At 41.8% G+C, this 12,692-nt stretch overlaps 1 protein-coding gene across 1 annotated transcript; it reads left to right on the top strand.

The window, feature by feature from the left end:
- Positions 1-7,854: 7,854 nt before the first annotated feature.
- On the top strand, positions 7,855-12,031 carry LOC110983171 (mRNA decay activator protein ZFP36L1-like). The gene is made up of 2 exons (XM_022242204.2): positions 7,855-8,359; positions 8,661-12,031. Exons 1-2 carry the CDS (start codon positions 8,273-8,275, stop codon positions 9,759-9,761), a joined length of 1,188 nt encoding a protein of 395 aa, XP_022097896.2. The 5' UTR covers positions 7,855-8,272; the 3' UTR covers positions 9,762-12,031.
- Positions 12,032-12,692: the final 661 nt, after the last annotated feature.

The raw sequence follows: 12,692 nt of genomic DNA, 5'->3' as shown, positions 1-12,692 counted from the left end.
GCAATTTGATTGGTTGAATTCAATGGTTGAATGACTACTACCAGCGTTTTCGCAACAGAGATCGGGGGCAACCGGCCCGTAGCTTTTCCATGATCGGACACTCGGTTCCTCTTATCAAGCATTTTTCCGTTTGTGGAACTCAGAAGTAGACAAACTTTAAAAAATGCGGATAATTTCAACTGTAAAACCAACATGAAAATCGTTTCTTAGGGGGAATTTTTAAACTAAACTGTAAACAAAACAAAATCAAGCAAAAAAAATAAACCAACTTAAATTCAGCTGAAAATGAAATCAGTCAAAATTTTTGATGAAATTTACCCATTTCAAAAATGGTGCGTAAAATTTATACCTTCAAGAATAAAAAGTAAACACTTAAGAGATTGACCAGGCCAATTGGAAGGAAAATGAAAAATAAGGAAGGGAGCTTTATTTTGATATGTGTCTTGAACACCTGTGAAACTTGTATTTTTCCTGATTTTTATAAGTGGGGCTATTTATCACTGTTGTCTGTGGCAGCTTTATTTGCTGGTCTGTACCACTGATCTCTATTATCCGCCTCGACTAGAAGTACCCCCTCAACGATTGAACAGAGCCAGGTGGTCCGCAGTACTCAATCGCGTATCGATCGCCATCTTATTTGGTGCATGTATGCATATCACGTTGACTGACGCGAAGCACTGCGACACTAGCAATAGCAAATATTAGCATGCATGGCCACCTTGCCTTCATGCTATGTACGTGTATTAAGTTTGAGCCCTTCAAAAATTCTAGTGTCCGTGGGTGCATTCTCAGGCTCTAGGCCTAGGCTATCTAGCCAAAGTCTTTCATTCAGCTTTGGAGAAGGCGAGAGAATGGCGACTCATCATGATGTTCATGGCGAGCGAAGCAAAAGTGCGCCATGCGTGGGTGATAAAAAAACACCTGTTTCCCGACTTCGAGAACTCGAAGGCGCCCTCTATAAACACCATGAAGCAAAGGGCGACAGCACACGACGCGTGGCGTCGTGCGTCGCGTCGTGCTTCAGGCGACATAATAGACAACGCGATACGCGGCGTGACGGAAGGGGCGACGTTTAAGCGGGAAAAAAAATTCAACATGGAAAGGACCTGAGCCAGCACGACGCAACGCGTCGTGTGTGTACAAACGTACCGGCAAGAAGGCGACGGTACGACCCGACGGCACGACGCAAGGGAGCCGTCGTGCCGTCTAATTGTGTCGCCTGTAGGGAGGCTAAAGAGAGAGAGAGAGAAATGTTTGTCGTAAATAGTACACCATAGTATATACAGGGTGCACCACTTTAGTGAATCGAAAACACCCGGGGTTTCAACTTGTGACCCCAAACCCTTGTATCGTATCTGGCTACAGTCCACTAATTAAAGCCCAATTGAAAACAGTGTAAAATCAGCGCTGTTCAGGGCCCAATAACATGCACGCCAACATCCCTGAGATTTCTGAAACACAAATGAAATTCTTGTCTGGTCACTAATCTTTCAATTTCTTTTCAATTTTTTGTGGGTTAACCAATTACATTTTTAATTATTCCCACAAAACAAAATCACCCCCAAAAATGTGATTTTTCCGAAGCCGATTGCAGCCATTTTTCAAGTGGCAACCCCCAACTTTCGGGGGCACTTAGGACCATTTTTCAACCGTAGTTTTTAGCAATTCTGCTCTCATATGAAAGCTCAAATACCCAGGGAGTTGATCCTGGCGAGGATTTACACAATCTCACTATTTTGGGAGCAAAACAATCTCCTTGTTCAAAAGATGCTGCGAGGGCACTTTTAAATTTAATGCTAATGAGCTGGCCAGAAATTCTCCCTTGAATTAGTGGTCTGCACCCATCTATTTAAATCGGTGGGTGATGCCTGACCTAAGAATTTTTTATCAAGAGTCGTCAGGGAATCTTTGGGCAGGGAACCAGACTAGTGCAGTTTCATATTCCGGCTTTTAATCACAGTGGCGCACCGGCTGAAAAGAGAAAGGAAATATGCAATGAGCCAATTTGTGAATCGTGACTCGAGTCATCTAGTCAAATGATATTCGATCCAACTCGAGCATTTACGAGGGATTCGAGTCACAGATATTTCAGCTGCCATGACACTACGGAGACAGAGAGTGGTATATCTCTTTACGACTCACTAATTTGCTATAGTAGCATTGAGGCATGCACTTTCTCGCAGTGACTCGATTCGAGTCAGTTACCTTTCAGGATTCTGGGACTCTGCAAGTCGCACTCAAGTCGAGTTACTGACTCGAAGAATGACGATGAGACATTTTTGTGAGAAGAAAACACTGGCGAAAAATTAAAGTTTCATGGAGTCGATTCCCCGCATCTATCTGCTCGAGAGTATTTCTACCTATCCCTGGCCATCGTCGGGAAAAACCTCCCACCTTTAACTTCGTGTTAGTGATGAAATCCTGTTGTACTACAACTATTATTTCAAAGACTGATAGGCGATTTAGAGTTAAGGAGATCCCTCTAAATATGATTAAGAATCAGCTTGATTTTAATGGAAAAAACTTCCAAGGGAAACAACTGAGACTCCAGTAAACTTGACATTTGAATTCTGTTTGATCCTAAAATTGTCATTACATACTCACCTCAAGTTGTCGAGACAGGCCTAGTGTTATGTTAGCAATTTCACGTACCTACAGCTGCATAGCAAGCAGCACTGTGAGGATCGTTGGGGGAGAATTTTATTATCTTTTTCATCAACGGACGAACATGTTGATTTTTCTCTGTGGGAATAAGTAAATTTAACTCGAATTCGTCTTCTCCCTAGAGTGGTCAGGGGGAGCGAAGTTACACCCCTTAAAATTAAAGTTTGTTGGGGTCCACTTGTTGGCCTTCCCCCCCTCTGCATCATTCAGAGGCCGTGTCAGTCGCTGTGTACTCTAGCCTTTTCAGCGCCTGACGAGTTAAAGCCACGCACTGTCATGGGCTAAACTAAGGCAGTCAGGTTCTTTCAAATAACAGAACAGACTTCCTTCAATCTTTGCCAAGATCACAGATGTTATATCCATAATAATTTTTATTGGTCTGTGTTTGTCCAAAGTATTAGACGAAAAGAATCCTTTTTTCTGACATGTTTCTTTAAATATTGACGTATGAAACAGGAAATTTCTTATCGCAGAGGTCAGCAGCGTGGAAAATTACATGATTCGAAGCAGCTTGCACCATACTGGAAGACAGTGGGCAGGTTTCTATCACCACTCGGCCAAAACCAAACATTATAGAGACAATACACTGAAGGAAATTCGGTTAAAATCGGCAGGCACTGTAAATCTATATTAATTGGAGAATTGGGAACATTATTTCGGGGCAAGCGGCGCCCATCCCCGGGATCATAGTCCCACGCATCATTCGTACTCTGGGCCCAAACTATAATGGTAGTATTCTTGGTGACATTTACTGCTGTTTAAAAAGCCATTCCATTTCATATAAACATGGTTAATTAATTTGGCTAAACATTCTGTGAAAGGGAGCAAGAACCTCACTCGAGTCAGTTATGAATATGAGACAATGCTCAGACCAGTTTGCATAAAATCCTCTTAAACTGTGTTCAAGTAGTTGACGGTCTAGCTGGTAAAATAATCATTATGCTGAACTTGTAGAGAAGCCCGCACAAAAAGAAAAAAAATGCCCCGTAGCATGTCTCCTTGACGAATGACCTAACGATTTGGCGCGTAAACTATCTGTCCTAAGATGTTCATTGTTGGCGAAAGAGGAAAGCGCGGGAGTTGGGAGGCCGGGGATGAATGGCCGCTTTGCTATCTCATTAAAGGTTATTAAGCCTATTTTTCCCTAAACGGTAATTCGTACGGGCGAGGGAACAAACAAAAGGGGTAGATTTCTGCCGGCAGTTTTTATTAGCAGATGCAAATCTGTGGGCCCTATATTAAGTTAAGCCGCGCCATTGTGTGAGGTGAAGGCATGCGCGCCAGTGCCTGCAGCCTGCACGTGTTGGGTGTAACGCTGCCGCGGTATCAGAGCCGCGCTTGCTTCCCGCTAGCAGACGGACTATCATAGACTACGGGTAATTACTGCAGATTGTGCCGTCTCGCCTGTGCCAAACCCGTTGTTCTCCTTATCTCAGCGGAAAGGCGGGAAAATCATTGTATTTAGAACAAATAATCGCCATCCTGTGATCAGCCGGGCACCGTCTTGCGACACGTGCACATTGTTGGTTTTATGTCAGATTTTCGCGCCCTTTTTCTGGGAGGCGTGTAATCAACCAAATGCAGCTGTTGCTGTCTCGTTTGGAAAATTCCTGCAGTTATTTCCGGAAAGTTGAGATTGGTTAATGGAGGTTTTTTTGCCACATAATTTACTCACAATAAAACTTTATGTTGCAGTATGAGAGTGATTCGGCCTGTAATCATTCCTTTTTCAGTTTTATAATGATGACCTTTTTCATTGTTGTTTGTATGGGGCCGCCCTAAAAGCCAACCTTTGTTATATCAACAATGATTATGAGATCAAATTTAATTGGTTCTTTTGGGGAGTTGTTTCAATTTTTTGTCACCGTTCATTTATTCATCTTATATAGCACACCTTTGTGTCGGGAAGCGACGTGCAATTATTTTCATCAGCTATATGCACAAGAGAATTTATAACCAAGACCATAATATGCGGCTATAATAATAAACTGAAAATCCTCCAAAGTGTCCAAAGTGAGAAAAAAGTTACCGGTACAATATTCACGATGGGAGATTGCAACTTTAGGAATTTAGGTCTGTATTATCACTGTCTCGTGACAGCAGTGTCCAGCAACTCACATTTGAAGCAAGATATGGGACAGAGAGACCCCTCTTGTGTTGGTAATCGTTTTACCAGAATCTCAAGAATTCTTTTCAGACATCTATAGGGGATGTGTTAGGTATCAATAGTCTAGAGTGTGCATAGGGATTGGACATGTAAGGGGTACTCCCTCCATCCTATATCTTGTCGGGTATAGCAAACCATTTTTATGCATCATTGGCTGTCAAATCTATGTCTGTATCGGATTTATAGGCCCATTACGCGATGTGGAGTTTCAAAAATCCATGTTTTTTTATTTTCTTATTACTGTTATTATTCATTTCTATTTGTTTGTTTGTTGATGATTTATCTTTGATTGGCTGGTTGGACTGTGTACACCTTCAAGGCAATGTTTCAACCCGTTTCTGTCATGGTGTAGATATAGGCCTACAAGACAAGATGCCCAAGCAAATAAAACAAGGGGATTGCCGTCAAATGTTCTTGGAACGTTATTCTACCCCCTCCCCAGCCTCCTGCACCACCAGAGGCTTTGAGTGCGCACGTTTCGAACGTGGGTGGATAACTCCCGACAGCTTTTCGGATATAGTTGTAAATGTCCATGAAATATGCATGCGCGTTGTACAGTCAATGCATTCTTTGTTTTTGTTTGGTGTAGGGGTGTTTGTTTGTTTGTTTGTTTGTTTGTTTGTTTGTTTGTTTGTTGGGTGGTTTGCTTTTTTGTGTTTTATACAACGCATCGCCGATCATGACAAAACTTCTGCCATTTACGACCATCTGCCGATTGTGATATTAATTACTATCAGCGGCATAGAATGATAATTGCACTATGCCAGTGCTGTCATCGTGCTACAGGCAACGGCTATTTGGCGGGAAGCTAGTTAAATGAGAAAATAATACGTGTTCAATTATTGTCCATCAATAATATGGGTGTTTCTTTTTTCTTTCTGGCACAAGTAGTTTGTAAAAAAAACAGCTGGTGGTTGTATGCTCATCAAGCGGAGAGGAAAACCAAACACAAAAAGACTCAGGCCCGGGAGGGGAATTCCAGTACCCTTCATACGGATTCAAACATGCGGCATTGTTTTGACCTGTTGGATTAAAACCAACAAAAGTGGATGACGAGCTTTCTAAATCCCAAAGAGTGAAAATTCACTCTATTCGAGTGAAAATTCAATCCCTCCGATTGAAATTAAGGACCAGACGAATTGGAGTGAAATTTCTTCACTCCAAAAGATTGAAATTTCACTCGAGCTTTCACTGGAGGTGGCTATTTTCAGCCTTTTTCAATCTAACTTCAGAGTGATTTTCACTCCGAGAACGTTTTTTCCCTAATTTCACTCTTTCTGATTTAGCCCATTGTTTGCCCATACTTTTCAAAATCGCGGTTATATTCGCAAGACCGGTGGTCTATGCGTTAACGTGTCTGTGGTTTAACTTTAGAAAAAGCACAGCGTGTCTGCTGCCACCAGCGTCTTAAAGTCTCCCGTTACCAGGCAAACACATCTATGCGTGTACGCACACTACCGATAGAAAATTGTTCAATTGTGTGCAAAGATAGTATACCGCCGCATATCTTTGACTTTGTGCCAGTGAGCAGTCGTATGGAAGTACAAATCATTTATCATCTCGACATAGGCTCCATGCTAAGCATAATGGTACTACGAGGCATGACGATTCACCCGAGCTCCTTTTTCAGAATTCATAATTTTCCTTTCTTGGAAGTACATTCACGTGAAATTGGAATAAAAACAAAGGCGAAAAAGCTGCACGAGAAGCCCAAACGGAATTGATGAAACTTTGGGAAAACAGATGACATGGAGTTTGCACCGTTTCCATACGTTCCCGCAACACATACACCTATTCTTTTGTGGCTGCACTTGCACATACATTACACATGGATTCAATCGGCAGTTTTGCAGATCTAACGTAAGATGTGCACAACTGACTGAAAATGGCGAAGGAAGAAACCTGACGCCTGTCCTCCTTTTTGCCAAGCACCCTTATTTAATACTGCATGCATTTATTTATACTGCATGCATAGATCCGTAGGCCTTGCACGCAGCGCAGAGCTTTATTTCAATCATTGATTTAGAAGTGCGCCCTCTGTGCGTTTGTGCACATCACGAGTAGGCCTACACGAAAAACAACGTTCTACGGTACGTTGCGTGTATGCAATCATTCAATTCAACAAGTTGTCTTACGCTTTTCTATATGTGATTGAGTTGTTATGATTCCAAGACAACAAGCCTCTGATGTGTCAGTGACAATGAAATGTTGTTTGAGTAGCTTATTTCAGCAGTCCTCTGTAATATACATGTATCTAGCTTATTAGGATGTAATGCTGGTCTTAAAAGCGGCAATTCACATAATGGTGTGACGCTGCAATAAAACAGTGATGACACTTATGCAAGTTCATGCATGTGTATTAACTTGTCTCATTGATTAAAATAATGGCAGATAAAACAAGATCAGTTGCTTAAATATTTTGGATTGAACTTTAAAAAGTCAGACATACATGTAGATCGAACATTTGAAAATCTTTATTTTTTATTTCGGGTATCAAGTATAATAGAAGATTGTATACTTTAAAGTAAACATAAAATACTTGAATGGTCCGCATCTGCATTAAACGTAACAAAAAGAGAGCAATAGCAAAATTAACAAAAACACAAGCAAAACCGGCTTGTGGGACCCTGGGTTTGTGCGGTTGGGTCTAACCTAGGGCATCTGTGGTTTTCTCGGGACGTCTCGAAAAGTCTTAAGGGTTGCTAGCTTGCGGTTCGTCGTTCGCATTTCAATGTGTATCACCATCAATACACATACACGGAAGATCCACATCCATTCAGATTATTTTCCGAGGAGATAACGAAAAAAGAACGCGACGGGTGACCAAAAACCTCCGTACCATGAGGTGGTAAGTAAACAGTCGCCGGTCACCGTTGGTTATTGTTAGCAATGACGTCATGTCATGCCCGAAGTGGGGCAACGGTTGCTGATTGGCTGAGCCGAGCGTCCTGCGTTCCTTCACTTGCTGGAAATGTTATAATTTTGTTATACTTTTTGCTTCGTTCCGCGCCAAAAATACACGTGTGTCCAGCTTTCGAGCTAAACAGAACTTTAACAGGCGATGCGCGCTTGTGCAATACAGCGGGCGAAGTTTCATTCTTCAGAATAACTTGTGCCCAAAGTTGGCCCCGAATCTCACATAAAAATACCATATACAGACGGAGGTTGGATCCTGATTAGCCCGAATTCCGTCAGACCATGCGAGTTGTCTAAGCCTAGTCACGCTGATTGACACAACCACGTGAGTTCGGTGACTTTAGGCACGCCTCCCACCATTCATTAGTCACTTCGGCAAACAACACAGCAAATACTGCTAGCACACTACGGCCTTGGTTGAGCCAATCGAACGCACTTCCCTTGCCGAGTTCCTGAACGCTGAAAAGGGAGTCCAACTTCGACAGAAGCGGTAGTTTCTCTCAAAACTCAGCGACAGGAATTAGGATGCGTGACAACATGTCGACAGCCCTTGTATCGGCGAATGTGTCTGCCTATGACTATGTCAGTGATGTCCTCTGCAACAATTACAAGGTAAGGAAAACTCGGCTAACTTTTCATAGGTTTCGCTCGTGTGACGTGAGCAACCTGTTGCTGTTCATGTATCGGTATGCGGAGCAGGACATGATGGAACGTGATGGCAGCGATCACTTGCGATCACGGAAAATGCACGGAACATTTCGAAGACTTTGACGCAAGTACCGCTGTGTATTGGGCTTGTGTTATTTTTATAAACAGGCTTAGGCCTATTCTTAAAGTCCAAGTTGTTAAAGTATTATCAGTGTTGTCAGTAGGCCTATTCCATTTAAAGTTTCCCCCATTTTGTTGGTTATAGAACCCACCGCCCACTACCCGCACACTACTGAAACTCGACAAGAGGGCAGTGGGAACTCCGATTCATGGCAGTCGGAGACATTCCACGAGTTCGGCAAATATCGTCAACGGGAACGGCATGAACGTCAACGCCAATGCTAACGATCCGGGGAAACTACGAGACCGTGCCATGAGCGAGAGCGATCGGAACCAGCGAACCCAAACAAGCCGGTACAAGACAGAACTGTGCCGTCCCTTCGAGGAGAACGGAACATGCAAATACGGGGACAAGTGCCAGTTCGCCCACGGGTTGCATGAACTGAGAAATCTGTCTCGTCACCCCAAATACAAGTCAGAGCTCTGCCGCACTTTCCACACGGTGGGGTTCTGCCCCTACGGACCTCGCTGTCATTTTATTCACAATCCTGAGGAGCGTAAGCTTGGGGTGGCAAATGCAGAGCAGCAGGCAAAACCTCCGCGCGACCGCACTGTTGAGAGGCCCAAGTTGTTGCACTTTCCTAGTGCCCCACTCGGCTCCACATGTGGAGGGGATCTGACACCACCCAGCGACAGCCCAACTTCCATGACGCCCCCTCCTTCACTGTTTGGGGATGACATTACATCCAACATGCCCCTCAGCGCCAGTGTCCTCCAATCTGCTATGAATGTGTTCAACTTTGCTCAGCGCCAGCAGGAGTTGCCTGCTGTGATGTCACCCATCTTGTCGCCCACCATCGGCGGCATCAGCAGCCCCTTTGGGTCCGGCCCCTTGTCACCATTCACTCCCTTGCAGCAGCTGAGCACGGAAAATGATCAGCAATCTCAACCTAGCTTCCCGCCACCCTTGACCTGTCACAGTCAGGATAGCGGCGTCTTCTTCTCTGAGAATCTAAATGACTTTTCCCGCAACACTTTCCGACCACCTTCACCCCCGGACTCCCTCTCTGATCCCGAGTCCCTCGGAGAGTCGATGGGTCCAGCATCACCAACTCTCGTCCCAAGCCTTCCCTCTGTTCCTATCAATGCTCTTCCTAAGACCTGTCCCTCTTCAAGTCCCATGGCCAATCAGCGGGTTGGCCGCCTTCCCATCTTCCGTGGCATGTCTCATGAAGAACGGTTCTAAATATGCGCAAGCAAGGATGGTCCCACCTTGATTAAAAAAAGGGACAAGTAACAGCTCATGGACATGACCCCCCCTTACTAGTTCTTATTCCAGTGACATGATCTGAGTGTCTTCCTTTTTGTATGGTCCTGATTATTCCATAATCAAAGGATTTGTATAAAATAGTTTTGATTGTATTTTATTATAAGATATTTGAAGTTATCTGAATTAACATGACATCTGTTGATATTTCCATACTCCAGGAGTTATTACTATTTATATGAAAAAAAGTAGTCAGTCGGGGCTGTTATTTAATTTTTTTTCTGCACTCGGAACACTTAGCCTTGAAACTGACCATGCAAGTCAATCTTGCTAAACCTTGTCCTTACTTATTTAATTGTCATTTCTTTGTATTTTTGAAATTTTGTACTATTCAATGCTGAGCATAGTGAGTGGTTTGCCGATAGTTGAAACTGAAGCATCTTTGCAGAAGTGCAGCCCCTTCCTACTAAGTATTTAAGTTATCCATCTTATTTATTTGAAAACATTATATGCATTTTGGTGAATTTATAATGCCCGTATTTATCAGGTTTTATGATGATTAGATATATTATATATTATTATTGTGATGTGACGCTTGTGTTTTAAATTATGAAGAACGTAAAATGTTTTGTCTTTGATGCCATCTTGGTATGAAGAGTACTTAAGTCTTGTGTTTGGATACAGTATTTGTCTTCCTTTACTTGATTTCCTCAGATTGAGATGAATTTTATGGTTTAGCCTTGTTTGTAATCTCATGGACTATGACGTAGTTGATGTACGACGTTTGTATATACACCTGACAAGCCAGATTTAAAAAACAAAAATATTTTAACTTAAATACTGTTCAAGAACAGTGTATGAGAACTTGTGTCTAAGGTGGATCTCTGTATATAAACGCGTTATCCACTTAGTAACAGTTCGATCACATTTGTTTCATGCAGTTGAATTTTTTACGCAGAACTTATTCACCCCTGTTTGTGCAAAAAAGTTTTAAAACAGAAAAGGAAAAAAAAGTGAAGTTTTATAAAAATCAAATGTTTGTGCCACGTTATGGTAAGCAACTCGTGCAAAATTCGACAGTAGATCGACTGTGCAAAAGTATCAGCATGCGTTTGTACTTGGCGTACTTACAGTGTTGAACAGAATTTAACGACTTACAAGTAGACTTAGTAATTTAAGATTGCATACTTTATGCAGCAACGTTTGATGTGTTTTGGTTTTAGTCCATAGGTTTATTCCTGGAAAGGTTTCATCTTGACGACTTGTGTTAAGAGCAGTTGTGGTTATCAAACATTTGTTAATATAAAATTGAGAAGTTTGTGACAACTAAATTACTGTTTCATTGGGAACCTACTCACTTTCAGTGTCAAATCATTGAGACATTATTCCTGTTCAGACGTATGTTTCTCTGAAATGTATCTTCAATAATGAATTTTTAGTTTGTAGTTTAATCAGCTTTGGCAAAGCATTTTTTCTTCTGATAATTAAACAAATTCCAACATGGTAAAGACACGTTTTGCTTCCCATCAAAATTACATTCCGTGAGCATTTTTAATTTGTTAATCTTGAGACATTCACATCTCGTATTTTTATTCCAACGCTAGCGTTTTGTGTTTAACCTATGAAGCCTTAATGAGCTATGCAAAAAATCCTTCACCATCTTCCTGCATACACACACTGCCGCACGGCTAGGGCCATGCAATATGTGTAAATGTTAATATTGTATTGTACTTAGTTTTAAATTTATTTAAGATGAATTCTAAGTGTTGACATTTTGACATGTCGATTATTACTAAAATTGTGTCTTGGCATACACTGCAAGTGCCTTAAAAAAGTTTGATAACGCCAAATGTTGCCTGTTTTACTACTTTTTCCAAGGCTTAGTTACGAAAACAAAAATTCAAGATCATTTTCCAGAGTGCCTTACCGTTAAAACACCTGAATGAAGGAAGGCCCTGTTTTCCAGTGCAACTATTTTTCTATAAACTACGAGTATTTCCTATTTTCGATGCTAAATCAAGCTTACACAGGTTATCAAAATATTTTCAGCTAAGGTCAAAGAAACTGTTTTTCCCACGTGTTTTTCTACGACATTTTGGCTTTTCGCCCGGTGCGGTGATCACCTATTCGGCTTTTCAATGAAATTCACTCAGTCGTTTGTAACGTACAATTATATATTTGTGTGTTAAGCATATTGTGTTGAGTATGAGATAATGTTAAATTAAAAGCGCAAAAATAGAAAAAAAGAATGTATTTTTGTAGTTCTTGATCTGTATTTCATGTCGGCTCCCCAGCATTTAGACGCCGGAAATTTCAGAAACACTTCCAAATCCATTCTCTGGTAATGTCCCTTTGAAGAACCACATACCGGTACGTGTACATGTAATATATGTAGTAAAATCAATTGCATGTCGACACTTGTTTGCCGTGTTTGTTTGAATGCGAATGACGAACAAAAACTCAATCTTTGACCACATACCCTTTTTGATGGTGGTGTGGACCCATATTTTAACGTCTATTGTTGACCTATGAATTGGTTGCGGTTTTATGATAGGAACATGCTAATCATGACAATAACCTCCAAGGACTGGACCTCTCTGTGAGTGATGTTCGACTTTTGTAAGTTGTTGGCGATTGCTTTTAACTCGTAAGGTCTGTGTTCTCAACCATTTTGAAAGTACATGCGAGTGTCACGTAATTGTTGGCAGGCTGGTCAAACTGCCTTGCACTTATCAAAACTGACGACATAATTAAAATAATCATCTCTGCTTACGATAGTGTTGAATGGTTGGACCAGGTTATAACATTTGTTGGCTCGAACTGGTTTTAATCAACTGAGAGCGATTTGCTGTAACTTGCACGCGCGCATCCACCTTGTGCAGACGGTCCCGCAACAGATTAAATAGCCGT

Source organism: Acanthaster planci, linkage group LG01 (genome assembly GCF_054643075.1).
Source record: "Acanthaster planci isolate LZ-2023a linkage group LG01, COTS_SCS, whole genome shotgun sequence".
Lineage (NCBI taxonomy): Eukaryota > Metazoa > Echinodermata > Asteroidea > Valvatida > Acanthasteridae > Acanthaster > Acanthaster planci.
Note: the sequence above shows the minus strand (reverse complement) of the source record. Positions and strands in the feature narration are given on the sequence as shown.